The 17,030-nt window shown below is 39.9% G+C and overlaps 1 protein-coding gene across 3 annotated transcripts in view; it reads right to left on the bottom strand.

Annotated features, from left to right (window-relative positions):
* The window catches only part of SPRED1 (sprouty related EVH1 domain containing 1), a 101,476-nt gene extending 89,318 nt beyond the window's left edge, over positions 1–12,158 (bottom strand). For 2 of the 3 annotated variants that reach the window (XM_063794713.1, XM_001138171.7), the window contains exon 1: positions 11,394–12,158. In XM_063794713.1, the coding sequence (XP_063650783.1) occupies positions 11,394–11,425 (32 nt within the window). In that variant the 5' untranslated portion in view covers positions 11,426–12,158. Of the gene's footprint in view, positions 1–9,707; positions 9,824–11,393 lie in introns of those variants that run through there. The other variant, XM_063794714.1, reaches the window with a different exon arrangement.
* Positions 12,159–17,030: the final 4,872 nt, after the last annotated feature.

Genomic DNA, 17,030 nt, shown 5'->3' with positions numbered 1-17,030 from the left:
GATACCACCCTAGCTATCCAAACATCCATACTGTTCACTCTTTTTTAAAAAAAACATTTTAGCAGATCCTGGCTTCTCCAATAACCTTCATCCCTGTTTCTACTTTAATCTTCCCTTACATGTCATCACTCTGGAGCCATTGTTCTATGATCAAAATCTCTTTGTCTTTCCATTTTTCCCACTTACACTCTACAAGCTCTTTAACTTTACCAAAACTTGCAGTTCTTCAAAACAGCTATCAGTTCTATGTGTCAATCTACCACTTCAAGCTAATTTTTTCTTTAAAATCTAGTCTGTCAATAAAGTATATGACGTACAGTGTGGTATAAATACTGTGCAGTTTGAATCTCAGTTCTACCACTTTACTCTCTTGCGTGGCCATGGCAAGTTACTAAACCTTTCATGAGTCTCAGTTATCTCATCTGTAAACTATGGATACTTAGCTCACATGATCTTTAGAAAGATTAAATCTAACAGTGTGTGACAACCAGTAAAACAATTTGATAGACTGTCCTAGGCCTTGCTCCATCCATTACGCCATTCCTTAAGTCTTTCTTTCTCTTCTTCTCCACTACTGACATGAGCCAACAAATAAACTTCAACTACTAACTTCGCCCTAAATGACTAGCATCTACTCTATGACTTCTCTGCTTCAGCACTTCTTATTTTCTCTTTAATCTACAGCAAGCTCATCCAACCCGCGGCCCATGGGCTGCATGCGGCAGGACGGCTTTGAATGCAGCCCAACCCAAATTTGTACACTTTCTTATAACATTATGAGATTTTTTTTGTGATTCGTTTTTTTTAGCGCATCCGCTACCTTTAGTGTTAGTGTATTTTATGGGTGGCCCAAGACAATTCTTCCAAAGTAGACCAGGGAAGCCAAAAGATTGGACACCCTCAACCTATAGCAAAACCTGACTTCTGTCCCTATTATTACTCCCACAAAGGTCAATGACATCCTAACAGTTAAATCCTTGTCTTAGAAATCATCAATCTAATTTTTCTGTGATATCTAACGCTTTCTCAATACTCCTTTTTCCCTTGGCTTCTAAAATACTTTCCTCTCAGAGCTCTCCTACCACTTAAGCCACTTCCGTATTTTGGCGTCTCTTCTTTCTTCTACTCTCCCTTAAAAACACTGCTGTTTCTCACTTGTCATCTTTCCATTATTACTTAATATTCTCAAGGGGAAATTTTCCACTGGCCTCAACTACTATATATGCTGAAGATGTCACTATAACTCTACCCTCTTAACCTTTTTGAGAACTCAACCTATAGTTAAAGCACCTTGTTGGACACTTTCTACCTTGACATCCAGTAAGCACCCAGACTAAAAAAGATCAAAACTGGGTTATTTTCCCATTTAAAAAACCGGGTTCATCTCTATTCCCACCTTCATTTAAAAGCATTACAGCGGCCTAAATTTAAAATGTTCAAGTCATCCCACAACCTTCCTACTCCTTCCTTCACATTCAGTCAAATAATCGTTGGACATTTGAATTTCTTCTCATATGAGTCCCCAATAGTTCCAAATGCTCTATTCCCAGCTCTGTTTTGTTGTCTTACTACATCTTCCTCATCAACTGAAGTTCATTTTCTTCTCCCTCCAGTCAACTGTCCTAAGAAGCCCTGCTTTACACAAATTGGATTCTCATTCCCTCACTTAAAATACTGAGTCCCCACTGTCTGCATGATGAAAACTTCACCTGGTGCCTCTCATTAAGTATCCCTACTGACTAAAGATAGTTGTGGTGAGGAGGGAAGGTAGCTCAAAGAACAAATTTTCTTTCAACTCTTCAGTGTTTCATCTATAAAATTAATGGGAACTCTGTTCAAAATTCCTCTTATTACTAACCAGTCAGATAAATATTCAACTTTTCAAGAAAAACTGATTTCCAGGGGCTTCTGCCATGCTCGTATTGTGTCTCACATTTTAGGCCTAGCCACCATCCCTTGCCCCACAGTTGGTGATATACAGGTAAGCACAAATCTACACTACTCACAATCTGGTCCCTCAACACTTTCCTTAACAACTCCTCCAAACAACTGTATCCAAAAAGGTATTGCCTTTCCTCCAACTTTTTCTTCTTTCTGTGCTTGTCTTCTGCCCCCTCTCTTCCTGGTTGGAATACCCTTCCCCCTTTCCATGCTCTCATTCATGGCTGACTCTTAAAATGCCACTTCTTTCCTGAAGCCTTCCTTCACACAGTCACCATCCTGCCACCAACTCCCAGGTAGAATCACTTTCTCCTTGAGCCTTGAAGAACTTTATAACCAGAACACCCATCACATTTCAGAAGTATCTATTTCCCTTGTGGACTGTGATAGCGATTTTAAAGTTTTAATTATCTTTGTATCTCCAAAGCTAAGGCAAAAGTCAAGTGCCTAGTAAGCACTCATTCAAATGCCACTGAACTGAATTTCTTTAGGAAAAAGTTACTAATGGTCCCTGTTCAAATCTATCCTGAAAGTGTAAAAAGTCAATATATATAATCCAGCAACTAAAATTCTGAAATGTTTAATACTGCTTTTACATATTAAGGGGGGAAACCCCAGAACTCCCCAATCTCACAGTATAAAAATAACACAATAAAACAGTAAAAAAAAAAAAAAAAAAAAAAGAGTTTGGTGACTGTGCTGAAGTGAATAAAACACTCTGAAGTGGTAAAAGTTACAGTAACTTTGAAAAAGTGGCATCAGAAAAGACACAACTCACTAAATTTTATCTAAATTTTTGGCAATCCTGCCACGGGATGCTAATATATAGAAGTCATTAAAAAACACTGTATTTGTGAATGTAATTCCTAACCACATGAACAGCTCAAGCAAAATGTGTTTAATCACATGCAATAGTATCAGTAAATACTACCGGGAAAAATAATTACATTCCACATTCCAAGTTCATAATGGCCTTTATCCAAATTATAACTCCTGTTAGAAAGGCGTGAACCCGGGAGGCGGAGCTTGCAGTGAGCCGAGATGGCGCCACTGCACTCCAGCCTGGGAGACAGAGCAAGACTCCGTCTAAAAAATAAATTAAAAACAAAAACAAAAACAAATTATAACTCCTGTTATACAGATTAAATTTAGACATAAAATTATTAAACTGATATTAGACTGAAATTTAATTCCAATTACTCTTGAATTTACTAAAGGTTATTCTTTGCTCTCCAAACACAGAAAGAAATGCCTTGCAAGGTAATTCAGAAATTTCAGACACAAGGCAATTTCCACCAGTCAATCCTACATCTGAGTAACAGAAATGATATATTAATTCAGAAGTACAAAAAAAATCAGTTATGATTCTAGAACTCTTGGACTAAAATCCCAAAGTTGAGTAAATCCCACACCCTCGTTTTAAATCAGAAAAATTAAAAATCTAAAATTCTAGAGAGCAGAAAAATAATTTGTCTCTATATTTATGAACATTTACTTTATTATGGGCAGAGATTAAATGACATTTCTGGCATTTATTAAGATCGTATCATTTCTCTCCATTAATCTTCAAATGTGATAAAATGCACTGCTTTTCTCATGTTGATCCATTCTTCCATCCTCAAGATAAACCCCATTTGACTGTGAGGCTTTGTTTTATTCTAGTTCGCTGAGTGAGGTTTGATTTGCTAGTTCTTAAAAATTTGCAGCCACTATTTGTAATATTTCGTCTCCTCTATTCTCTTCTTTTGGAACTGTTAGCTGTATGTTGGAGTTACTCATCTTATCCTCATGTTTCTTACTCTTCCTATTTTATATCTCTATCTTTGGGTTCAGGCTTCTGGGCTTCTGTCCATTGCAGAAGATTTTAACCTTTTGTGTCATGGATGTTTTTGGCAGCCTGGTAAAGCTTATGACCCCTTTCTCAGAACAATATTAGGGGCCTAAAACAACATACACAGTATTACAAAAGAAATTAATTATATTGACATAGTTATTGAAATATTTTTCATTTTGATATGGTAATAATGCGGTTCTTTATTAACACTTTAAAATATATGCTCTAGCAATAGCTTTAATAACTACAATAATTTCAAATTAGTGATGACTATAAATGGTATTTCAAGATAGCTGTAACAGCTAACAGCAATTGTGCTGTAAGAAAAAAAAAATCCGTAGTTTCTATTGGTGTTATGGGTTGAACTGTGTCTCCCCCAAAATACATGTAGAAGTCCTAGCCCCATGACCTTATTAGTTAAGATGAGGTCATACTGCAGTAGGGTAGGCTCCTAATCCAATGACTGGTATCACTCAAATGAAGATAGAAACACACAGGGAGAACACTGCCATGTGATGATGAAGACATGGAATTATGCAGCTTCAAGCTCAGGAATGTGAAAGGTTCCCAACAACCACCAGAAGCAAGGAAGACAAAAGAAAGGATTCCCCTACTGGTTTTAGAGGGAACATGGCCCTGCCAACTCTTTGATTTTGGACCTTTAGTAATTGTGAGACAATAAACTTGTTGTTGCTTTTTAAGCCACCCAATTTGTAGTACGTTGTTAAAGCAGCAATAAAAACTAACACATTTGCTGTCACAAGTACCTCTAATACTGTCATAGCTTGTTAACATTTCCTTTAATTATGAATGTTCAGGTAGAGATTAGTAAGAACGTCACATTTTCCTTCAAGCCCGCAAACACTCTGAATTTTAAGAATGCTTTGTCTACAGCAACATAATACCTTAGCGTGAAATCCATTATTAATGAACTGTTTTTCATTCTGAGTATCGCAAAAACACAATCTCACAGATATGTAATAATTTTGGTTCTGGATTCTGAGATGCAGCTATGACATAATACTTATCATAAATCTAAACATTAAAGAATAACAAAATTCATTACCTGAGTTAACTTCTTAAACTAATATACAGTTATCCCCTAGTGTTACATTATTGATTTGTATAAGTGACCTAGTAAAAAACTTACTTCTGTAAGTAAAGCATAAAGACTGGTATCTTGTTAGCATATTCCTTGTAGAACTAATCAAGTTGGTGTTTAAGCCCAGTAGCCTTTGTTTACTTATTCATCCACAGATGGAGGCCATACTTTTTTTCTCTTTTTTAAAATGAGGGCTGTGCATGGTGGCTCGTGCCAGTAATCCCAGCCCTTTGGGAGGCCAAGGCAAGAGGATCACTTGAGCCAAGGAATTTGAGACCAGCCTGGGCAGGACCCGATCACCACAAAAAATTTTAAAATTAGCCAGGTGTGGTGGCGCACCTGTCGTCCTAGCTACTTAAGAGGCACAGGTGGGAGATCACTTGAACCCAGGAGTTCAAGGCTGCAGTGAGCTATGATCATACCACTGTACTGCCCTCCAGCCTGGACAACACTGCAAGACCCTGCCTCTTTAAAATAAATAAATAAATAAAAAACAAAATTGAGTAGTACAAAATTTTGTGTCATCAAAGATACATGGCTATTAAGCCCAACGTAACTCTTAAAAGACTATTAATATACCAATTGTTTCCAAATTTTGTATCTTAATTGTTCAAAATGCATGCTTTTACCTCATCTTCCTACCACTTCTACTCTGAAGTCTTTTGTTTAAGTATGTCAAAAATAACAATATAATAAAATTAACAAAGTCTAAATCATACACCATCAACAAAGGAAGGGCGCATATGATGCTTAGTCCAAATTCTTTAATTTATAAATCAGCAAACTGAGGCCTACAGAACCCAGGATTAGAGAATAAATTAAAAATAGCTACAAAAGAAATCCATCTCCCAATTTCAAGTCCAGTGTTCTTTAGACTATACCATACTGCACAGAAGATGGTAAGAGTTAAATAAATGATGTACAAATGGCTTTTACATGAGCACTTAAATTCTATTTATAATATAGCATTTAAAAACATTCTAGTTATCGCAAAACAACCTAATAAGTTTTTAAATCAATTTTATTTTACCATAAAGCATTTAAAAAATAAGACTTCATTTTCTACCTTCAAAATTGGCAAAGAAAAATTCAGACAACTGTACAGACATTTCAAAGTTTAAGCACTCTCATATACTAAATACTTCTTTTCTAGAGGGCAATTTAACAGAAAGAATAAAATTAAATATTTTCCTCTCTTTTAACTCCATTCTTAGACTATCTCAAGGGAAAAGTAAGAGATCTGGATGGAGACAGAACTCAGGATGGTATGCAACATTGTTTAAAAATAACTAAAATATCCAACAATAGGAGACTGATTAAAACTAATGTATATCATACACTGAACATAATGTAGCCACTAAAAATTATATTCTAGAATATTTAACGACTTAAGAAAATATTCACATTAAGCTACAATTGTACCCACTGTGCAATTCCATTCCACTGAGAAGAAACACATGTATATATATAAACTACATAATGCTTTGAACAGTGCTTGGCATACAGTAAAAATCTAATAAATGAATACGTTTCATCACCAACATCATAAGAAAGGTTTCCATGTAGACCAAAATTTTAACAGCTGTTATTTAATGGCAGAATTGCAAATAAATTATTATTCACTTTAGAGATCATTTTGTACATTATCTGAAATAAACTACTACTCTTACATGGGGTGAAGCATTTCTTAAATTGGCATTTTTAATGTCGTTCCTGTTCCTACTGAAAGATGGAGAAGAAAAGCAGGCTTGTCTTTACCAATCATTTCCCCAAACTGGGTAAGACTAGTCAAGTTCAAGTTATACAACACCAGAGAAAAGGCTAAATTGTTACACTTTCCCCTTAGGCAGTTCTCAGTCACCAACAGCTGCAGTATAAAATCATGGAATCTGCTGCTGTTTACCCTTTCCTGATCAATTTCACTTCTTTATCCCTAGTCAGTTCCTCACCCTTGGCACTAATGTGGAACCATGGGGGAAAGGGAGAGCAATTTAAAGAACTTAAAACTGATAAACAGCTGGAGATACATATTCCTAAATTTTGAGCTTCCTATGCCAAAAAAGACAGACACACAAATGTCTACCTTCTTGTGGATATAACACGGGTCTTCAAATACACCACATAACTCAGAGGCCAAGCACATCCAAACATCCCAACAGCATTTTAGGACAGTTTTTAAGCCTGATCTAAGTTATTTCTCAAACTTGCAGAAACAAAACATGTCAAAAATGAGGCCAATTTTTGTCTTTTCTTAAAAAAAAAGGTAAGCCTTCTTAAACGGGTAATAATTTACTTTTCCCATACTCTTTTTCGGCCTTTTTTTCTAATACAGCTAATGATCTCAAATGCATAAATTCAGAGAAAACAAAAAAAATGAGGTAATGAGGCTATGAGGCTCCATTAATTCAACCACATTTGTAGAGCATTTGCCATCAAGCACTGTGCTAGGCATACAAACCAAAGTAGGGAATTACAGAATAGTGGTCATAGAAATAAGTAAATAATCACAATATTATATGATTTTAAAACTAATATATGTACGAAGTACAGAGGCAACACAGAGGGACAGAGTGTTGAAAGAGGGGAAGAGAGAAGGTCTTTTGGGGAAAAATGACGAATTTACAAAAGTTTGTAAGGAGAGGAATTCTAGGTATGGTATCATAATGTGTTTAAAATATATAATTCAGGATCATAAAGTTTTAAGTGAGAAAGCAGAGGGAAATTAAGTTGAAGCAAGTATGCAGTCATTTAGCTGATTTTTACATAGGCCAACTGAATAATAAACAAATTTTTATATTATGTATACACCACATCTATATAAACAAACATTAGATGGCTTAATATTACACAGCTTTCCAGTGCTTCCATTTATTTCTAGAATGCTTTCCAATTTTATATATATATATATATGTGTGTGTGTACATACATATACATACGTAAAATGTATGGGGTGAACATATGTTTATTTACACTTATCAAAAATAACTCACCACTGGGTATATTTTTTATGAGGCACTAAATGATATAACCATAAAAATTTGCTTTCTATTTACGGAAAAACGGTTCAAACTCAGATTACAACATAGTACGTTTATCATACATGGTCTAATTCTAGTTAACCTAATTCCAAAATCTAATATAATCCCAACTTGCTATTAGAAAGCCTAATACTGACACAGGAAGTGTTTCTGGCTAACGTGAACCTAATAAGCCAAATGCTTATTATTTCAGCTACTTCACTTCTCCAAATGTTTTGGCCAAATTGACAAAAGGACATGCAGTGCTATATACACTCAATACCAAAGGACAAAGACTCTTAAGTATTATATAATATGCCTTTAAATGTTTAAAACTCTATTTAGAAGGCTAATTCAATAATGTAAAATATGGTACAGTTATATCTATCGGAAACATTTGACTGGAGTATTAAACAGTCTCTGCAAATTACCTACAAAACAAACATGTATGTGGCTATTTCCTCTACTATTTATAACACAAATTCTTTTGCTCTAGAGTACGTTTACTATTTTTGAAAAGTAAGATTTTTAAACATAAATGTGAAACAATCTAAGAAATGCTTTATTCTAATTTATTTCTTCCTTACTTGGTTTGGCATTAAAGCAAAGCCCTACACATAACAGATCCCCCACTGATTCTTGATTAAATATATTCTCACAGTCAGCCTAGGAGTTATCCATTTCTCTACATAAAACTTTAATTTCAAATAATAGAGCATGTACTCGAGGATTTCAGAATGAGGCCCTACTGGATTTTACCACAATGGCTATCTAGAAAGGGTTAATGGTTTCCCAGGAAACTGGTGATTTTCACTTTTCTTGAAGGTTGAAATCAGGTGAAAAAGAAACTAAAGAATGTTAAAAATAGTCCCTACTGTAATTAAATCCCTATGAGCAATGGCTTTAAAAAAGAGAAAAGGGAAAAAAATGTAAGGCCCAAATAAAATCCATGTTACGGGGCAGTTTTAAACTGTGCTAAGGCCTTAATGGTTTCTGCCATGATACGTATCTTTCTTCATAATATATGACTATAAATAATAAATTTCCATTTCAAAACGGTTCACCTATTAAAGATGAGACATAAATTACTATATTAAAAGCTACATTCCAAATAAGTTCACTCTGTGGTTTATCTAATGCACAAGCAAACAATGCTGGCTCTAGTAAAACTGATTATCAGATGAACACATTATTTTCTAATATAATAGAGTTTTTTAAAGTAAAACCCCCAAGATTTTGTTCCCATGAAGAGTTTACCAAAATATTATGCTAAATATTATTATCGCCCTGCCCAAACTTAAAAAGTATTACAAAGCTCCTAGGGAATAATTTATTAATAAAGCAGGATAAATTTGTGAAAAAACGATTTTAAAAGTCTGGGTGAGTGAGATAATTTCCAAGTTGTCCCATACTAAGTACATTTAGATGAAAAAAAAAATATTTAAAGCAATCCTCTCACTGAAGATTGCCATCGGTGTTTCAAATATCAACATCTTGGGGATTAAATCACTGGGAGTATTTTCTCAGTTTACTGTAATAGCAGTGGAACGCACTATCACTATACAAAAAAACCTGTTGTCTCAATTTATTTATGGCAAGTATTTAAAAAATGGCCATTTAGAAAAAATATATTTTACTTCTGTTAATTCACATTCCATCATCTGCTTTTTTTATTAGCTGCAACCAGAAGGAAACAAGGAGATATTCACTGCTTTAAGAAAAAAATTAAACTGGTAAGAAGTCTTTTCCCATCTCTAAAAGAAAACTTAACATTTTTAATCCAAACTGTTTGAAAGATACCAATAAAAGTTACCGTCATTCGGTTCAGCATTTTTAGCAGTTCTTCTCCTAAATAACCATTATCTGAGATAGACTTCTTGATCTCCCTCAAAGTAGGTCTAATCTGCAGAAGGCAGGGAGACACTGTACTGCACTGTGAATGGACAGCCAGGTATTTTATGAATGGAGGCGATCACGTGATCCCAGCACCTCCCCGAACTGATATTTCCCACATAACTGTGTCAACATTCTCAGAACAGGGGTAGTTGTTTGTGTGTGCGTATGTTTTTAAATTTAACCTAAAATTTCACATTCTTCTTACCTTCTGAACTCAAAAATCTACACACAGACAAATAAGCCGCGAATTTTTTTTCTTGGGAAATCCTTTCAAGATGTCCAAGGTGATGGATGTTTAATTATTTTTTTTATGAATGAAGAGTGTGCTATGCAAATGAGGGCGATTCACAAAAAGAGACAGAACATGGCTGCCACTTCTGCTTCTACACTGCACTGACACTGCAGCAATGTACCTCCTTCTACACCCGCTCAGCAGAAGCGTGTGTTTTGGGGTGGGGAGGGAGTAAGGGAGGAGGAAATGTTGTTTGGCCTTTCTCTAGCTATTTTACGTTAAACAGGACTCGGTATAGACTTTATAAAGTTATTTCCAAAAGGTCTGACTTTAGTAATGCACTGTATTTAAAGGAATGCATCCAAATGACTAAGTCCTAACTCACTTAACTCTTTCCAACCCTCCGAAGATAAACAAAAGTTGAACTTAATTACAAGAAAACGGATGCTAATATTCTGCTTGGAATTAAATCCCTTCTCAATAGAAAAGTGTTGCCAACCATTATTTCTCCACGCAGCTGTCACGTTAAAGCAAAACATTTAAAAGACGAAGTACTTCGTTTGGAAAGCAAGGAGAAAGCCCAAATAAGCTAAAACTTAAACCGGAATGCTCTAAAAGTTAATGAAATCACCAACATATTCAGCAATGTAAATTCGGTTACATCAACGCAAATCATGTGTTTTCACATAGCTGAAAGGTAAAAATTAGCATTCAAAATTCTTCTCCGTTCCTGAAGACACGTCCAATATTCACAAAGGTAAACTCTAGCTCAACATCGCCCACACTCCAGGTGTCCTTAATCCTATTAAATTCTAAAAATGTTTCCCTAACCCTATTTTTTACAAGAATCTTACAGGTCATAAGTTTAAAAGGGGGAGGGGGGAGAGGGTGAAGGCTTAATCGGTATTTAAGAGTCACTGACTCATCGAATTAAGATTCAAGAGCAGTTTGCTGCAGGAGGTGCTCCCACACATTAGTTTCCAAGTGAAACAGCTATAAAGGAAGTAGGATGGATACTGAAGGTATGGTGACTGGTATGTGAGTGAAAAAGGACGGGACAGGGGTCTAACAGGCAAAGGGGTAGTTTCTACTCCACTTCCATCCATCCACATTATTCCCTCTCATAGACGTACAATTGCCATCCTCTCCCAACACTTAATCCCCTACCCCAAAAGAAAGCAACTCAATGTGGGAGGATGGGGAGGGGTGCTGCCACTAAAAATGGCTAAAGAAATCAGCTATCTCCAGAAGATGCACTGAACTCTCCAGGGTCGCAAGCTTTCCGGCACCCAAGTTTCGGATGGGTCTGGGGGAGAGCCGAGGGCGGATAGGGGGAGGGGGATTAGCAATCGAGATCAATGAGGCGCTTACTCGTTGTCAGAAGTCGCCGTCTCCTCGCTCATCTTTCCCTCACCGTGATCCGATCTGGAGATGGAGGAGCAACAGCAGGCGGGGGAGCAACAGCAGCACCGAGGGGCAGGAGGCAGCGGCGGCCGGGGGGGCGCGGGGGCAGCGGCACAGGGGCCTCACCATGGTGGATGCCTCACCCAGAACGGTACCCCCCCAGCCGGGAACCCCGGCCACCCCCGCAGGGGGGTGGCGGCAGCAACCTCCGCCGTGGCGACCCCAGCCTCTTCCCCCGCCTCAGTGCCCAGCCAAGGGATCCGAGGAGGCCCGGTGGAAAGGGAAAAAGAGAGGGGCTGCAAAGGCTGACTGGAGAGCTGCTCCTCCAGCCACTGGGGTGGAGCGCAGCGGGGTCCGGCCAGGAAGGAGTCGGCGGGCGGAGAACCCGGGAGCAGAGGCGGCGCTTCCCTCAGGGATGCGGCGAGGAGGAAGCAGAGCTCCGCTCGGTGGGGGCCGGCGGGGGGGTGCCGAGCCCAGGCTCCGGGCAGCGGCGGCGCGGTCCTGCCGGAGCCCACCCCACCATCTCCCGCCTCGCCGCCGGCTGCCCCTCAACCCCCGGCGGCGTCTGGGTCGGTCCTCAGGCGCGGGCAGAGCAGGGCTAGGGGCCCCGCGGCGGCGGATTCCTCCAGACACGCTCCAGCCGGGACTCCTCCTCAGGGGGGTGGAGGGGGCGGCGGGGAGCGTGTGAGGCGAGGGGCAGGCAAACCGATCGTTCCCACCCGACCGGAGAAGAGCGGGCGGGCCCGGGTCCGGGGGGCAGGATCCCGAGAAGCGGCGGGAGAGGACAAGAGCAGCCGCAGGTTCCCCGCCAGCCAGTGCCCACCAGCAGCTCAGCGGGCCAGCTCCTCACGCCCGAGAGAGGGGAGCCGCGAGGGGGGCGGCGGAAGCGCTCACGCCGCCCGCTCCTTCCGCCGCCGCCGCCGCTGCCCGAACCGGGGGCGCCCGCGAGAGAAGGAGGCGAAGTAGTCCCTCGCGACTTCTCCCGGCCGCCCGCTTTCCCCGGAGGCCAGAGCGGGCGCGGGGTGGGGCTGCCGAGCGGGATGCCCAGGCTGTGAGGGTGCGTGGGTAGGACTAAAAGCCGCGGCCTCCGGGCGAATCACTGCAACTCGAAGTCATGTGCAGCATAGCAAGTTTCAGGAAAGTAGTTCCCTCCTCCCTTCATTTCCCAAATCGTTGTCGAGCCACTTAGCGGAGAAAGGGGGGAGGGAGGCGGAGGGATATCCTCCCTGCACCGTGCTCGGTGTGCGTGCGCGCGCTCCAAACTCTTGGCACGCCGCGAAAGGGGGCGGGGGTGGGAGCTGCGAGGGGAGCTGCTAGGGAGGTTGCATTGTTGTGGCGCGTTACTCCCCGTTACTCTGCTTGGAATATCCGGGTTGCTTGAACGAAGAGGCTAGAAAGACAGTGTGCTCAGAGGGGAAATCTGGAGGCTACTCTCTTCTGCCGTGTGTGTGTGTGTGTGTGTGTGTGTGTGTTTTCCTTGCAGAGCAAAGAATGGAACTGGCATGAGTTCATTTTTAGTTAGTGGGGGTTAGAAGCAGGGACTGCAAAGAGAGCTCCTCCTGCTGTCCCCCTGGTTGCACTGCTGCAGTCCCCTAGCTGCATGCACGAAGTGTATGTGTGTGTGTGTGTGTGTGTGTGTGAGAGAGAGAGAGAGAGAGAATATGAGAATGTATGTGTGTTTTAACACCTCGCCTCGCTGCCTGGATTCTTACTGCGCAAGGGGTATGCTATCAGGGCATTCATCTCGGAAAGCTGGAGTGATTGTTAATGGAGAACGACTTCCATTGAAGCCCAGGGTAGGCGTGTTACATGAATCTGGCGCAGCCAGAACGGAGGAAATAACTCCCGCTGCGAGTGAGGTTGCATAACTATAGCGCAGGAGATGCTTCTGTGGCACGAACTGCTCTGAACGGAGGCGGACCGATTGGATAGACAGCTGTCACGAATGCATTGTTAGAAGACAATGTATGCATTCATCTCAAAAGATTTTTGCACAGAAACCTACTGGGGTTGCGGGCTGGAGCCTAAGGTCAGCCCAGCCACAGGAGTCAGAGCTCCTGGCTCTGCAAATTCTATTATCTGTTCTCCACTTAGAATACCAGCCTGTACATGAACCACCTTAGGGGACTGAATCCCAAGTGCTCCCAAGCTCCTGACGCATCTTCCCAGATATAAGTCTCGCCCTGCGTGCAATGTTTTTCTCTTCCTTCTCAGATTTGTGCGACCTAAGAATGAAGGTTGCCGCTGGTGCCACATTAAAGAGAACAATTCCCGAGGGAAAAAAGAAGTTGGGAGAACCTCGTTAACAAGGCAGCACTCCTCTTCTACCATCCCTCTCCAGGAATCGCAGGATTGTTGTTCTGAGAATGAGCGTGCACAGTAGTGCACTGTTAACAGTGTTTTGCACGTAGCAGGTGCTTAATAAATGTTTGACGAATGAACAGAGGCGCTAAACCGGTCAATGTACCCAAAAAACCATCCCATTGATTTCTGAGGTCTCTTTATGTAACTTGATTCCTGCCTCAGCAGCAGCATTGTCCTTACTCTTGAGAAAGAGAGGGGCAATGTTGGTGATGGTCTGTGCTAGACATGACCTCTAAACCTGCCTTTTTGAACTTATTCTTGCCAAGAACTTATACATGGGAGTGTTGATACTGGCCTCTTCCCCTTCCAGGACTACTGTTAACCAGTTAGGCTGCTCAAGTTTCAGTCAAGTACCATCAGTTATAATCTGTGTTCTTATCCAAGTTACTGAAACTCTGGGCCTGCATAAAATGGGGATAATAGTACTTAACTTACAGAGCTGTTGTGCTGATGAACGAGATAATAATATACAGAGTTACTTAGAACAGATTAAGAATTCACAGTAAGAATAAGTCCTAGTTCTTACTACTGTTTTGTCAGAGATAGTAATAAACTTCATGGCAAAATAGTGGCAGGTGCTCTGAGGATTAAATGTAAAGCATTCAATATTCTTGTTCATGCATTCAACAAATAATTATCAGTTGCTAGACACATGGCCTGGTCCTTAGTAAGCCATTAATAAATGAAACTATCACAGTTATTATGATTAAGTAAATAGAAGGAAAGTCGGTCATTTGCAAAGGCCTTTATCTTTTGAAGATTTGCATCTGTTTGAGGTTCTAGTGTATCAAGGAAATTGTCAGTATAGTCTTTGGAAGAATCTTGGTTGTCATGAGCCAGGCACTGTGCTGGCTATTTCCACATTCCACATACACCACACACTGCTTACATAAAGGGAGCAAGATGTGATCAATAGCCCAAATTAATGCTTTAAAGATTGCTCTCAACTCCACGACCAAGACATAGTCACCAAACCATCCACAGCCTTTGGTGGTCCTATGCCATTTCTAGAACACTTTTGTGCCCTTTTTTCAACAACGCATTTGTAGTTCTCTCACCCAGTTGTTAAAGATCTCACCAACTTTTTAAAAATTTGCTTTGGTTTAGCAGAGCTCAGAGTCTTCTACTCTGAAGCAGTCAGAAATGGTGCTACTGCTCAGAGCCAAGGGATCTTCTAGTCTGACTGTCAATCACTGGCTGCTCTATACTCAGGAGGCCTCGACTTATCTATCCGGGTGTCTGGACCTTAAGAGTAAAGAGACGTACCAACCAAAGACAATGTGTGAGATCTTATTTGGATCGTGACTTAAATATTTTTAAATTTGGGACAACTGGAGAGATTTGAACATTAACTGGAGATTTGATGAAAACAAGGAATTTTTTTTAAGTATTGGTTTATGGCAACATTTTCTTCAAGTCCTTACCTTTCAGAGATATGTACTAAAATATTTACAGATGAAACGTTATGCTTCAGAATAATCCACTGGGGTGAGGAGTAGGAAGAATGGGTAAGGATATAGATGAAACAAGATTGGTTATAGATTAATGATGAATACATTCTCTTTACTATTTTATAATTTAAAATGTTCTATAATAATTTTTTAAAAATACACTGCAAGTACTTAAAATGCAGATTCCTAGACCCCAGCTCAGAAATTGTGATCACTAGGTCTATGATGGGGCCATGCTTTTGTAAGTATGCCAGGTGCTTGGCCCTTTTTAGTCCTTCATCATCTACTCCCCCTTTCCTTAAAACCATTTTTGTCATCCTGTCTCCCAGCACATCCGTGATTGAAAGCTGTGTTCCAGCTAAACACAAAAAAGGGTGGCCCGTGGTGTATCATAAGCTTAGATAGACACTGGTCAAGGCCAGAGGGATAGTTCAGTTAGGAAAGGGGATCCAGCCAGATGTGAGAAGCTAAATACAGATCACAGTTTTGTCTTAAGCTCCAACTCCATTCAGTTGGTACTAATCAAGAAGAATTCTATGGCCACATTCGGGCTCAGCAAGAAAGGAGATACTTATATTTGCTCAGTTGTGTTTTCTAGGTAGCCCTGTGGGAAGGAAGCTAGTCACAATAGCTGATTATCACAAGTGACTATCTGTATTATTGTCCTCAGCTTTAGGAATTAGCCACAACCATTTAATGACCTGTTCGAGGTAATTAATTATCAATAGGATCCATGGGCCAAAGAGGGAGGAACAAGAGAACAATTGCCAAGTAATCGCCAGTATAGGATATGATCCAAGTTAAGAAGGTACAAGTGGATTCTGAGTTCCATGTAGGTATCAGGCCAGGGTTTATTCACAAGGACAGCAAAAAGTAGACTGTCCTCACTGAGCCACTGGCAGATGGCATGCTATTCTCCTATTCAAAGTTTCTTTTCTTTTTTTCACATTGCTCAGCCCATAGTAATCATCTTTCTTATGAGTTCAGAATTGGTCTTCTCAGATTCTTTTATTTTTGCCTTTGCTGTTTATACTTGTGTTGATAATTATTATTTTTGCTGATTCATTCTTTATGAGTTTATATTTGTTTTCCCAATTAAATTTTAGTGACTTGAAGGTAGGGGCTGCCCTTTATATTTTTTGGCATCCTTTTTAGCAGTGGTCGTAAGTAATAGTGGCTTTTTAGGTGAAATACTATACCAGAGCCTTGACTATATATAAAAATGAAGCTATACTGACTGGCACTGGAGTCGAAATCAGGAATCCCCTCTGGCTTCCTATTGGGACTTAATACTATTGCAGTTTAGCATTTCACATACACTGTGCCTTGCACTAGAAGCTCTCATCAGATATTTGTATTCTTGAGAAGCCAAAAGAGGAGACAGCCATGCCAACATATGAGGTTCTAAAAGTACATAAAATACAAGTGCATATTTCCATTTCTAAAATTACCCTTAACATTACTCCTTAGCAGATGTTATTAAAATTTTGTTTTTTAAAACTGTAGTTAATGTGTGCCTTGATCAATCGGAACTTCCTATTTTCATCATGTACTTTGTTTAATAAATGATTTTTTTTCTTTAGTTTAACCAGTCTCTTGGCTAATGAGCCCTGCCTCTCAGTGGAATTACTAAGTGGTAACCATGTTTCTAAATAGTTTCCTTGCCTCTGGCATGAGTCTGCTTCCCCATCACTAGGATTCCCATGTTCTTCCAAACTAATGCAAAGTATAAAGGATAAGTATGCTATTTTCCTTTTTTCCCTAAGGACGGCAATTGTTGGTTTGGCAG

The sequence above is a fragment of the Pan troglodytes genome, chromosome 16 (genome assembly GCF_028858775.2).
Source record: "Pan troglodytes isolate AG18354 chromosome 16, NHGRI_mPanTro3-v2.0_pri, whole genome shotgun sequence".
NCBI lineage: Eukaryota > Metazoa > Chordata > Mammalia > Primates > Hominidae > Pan > Pan troglodytes.
The sequence above is the reverse complement of the archived record's forward strand: the minus strand, read 5'-3'. Positions and strand labels throughout refer to the sequence as shown.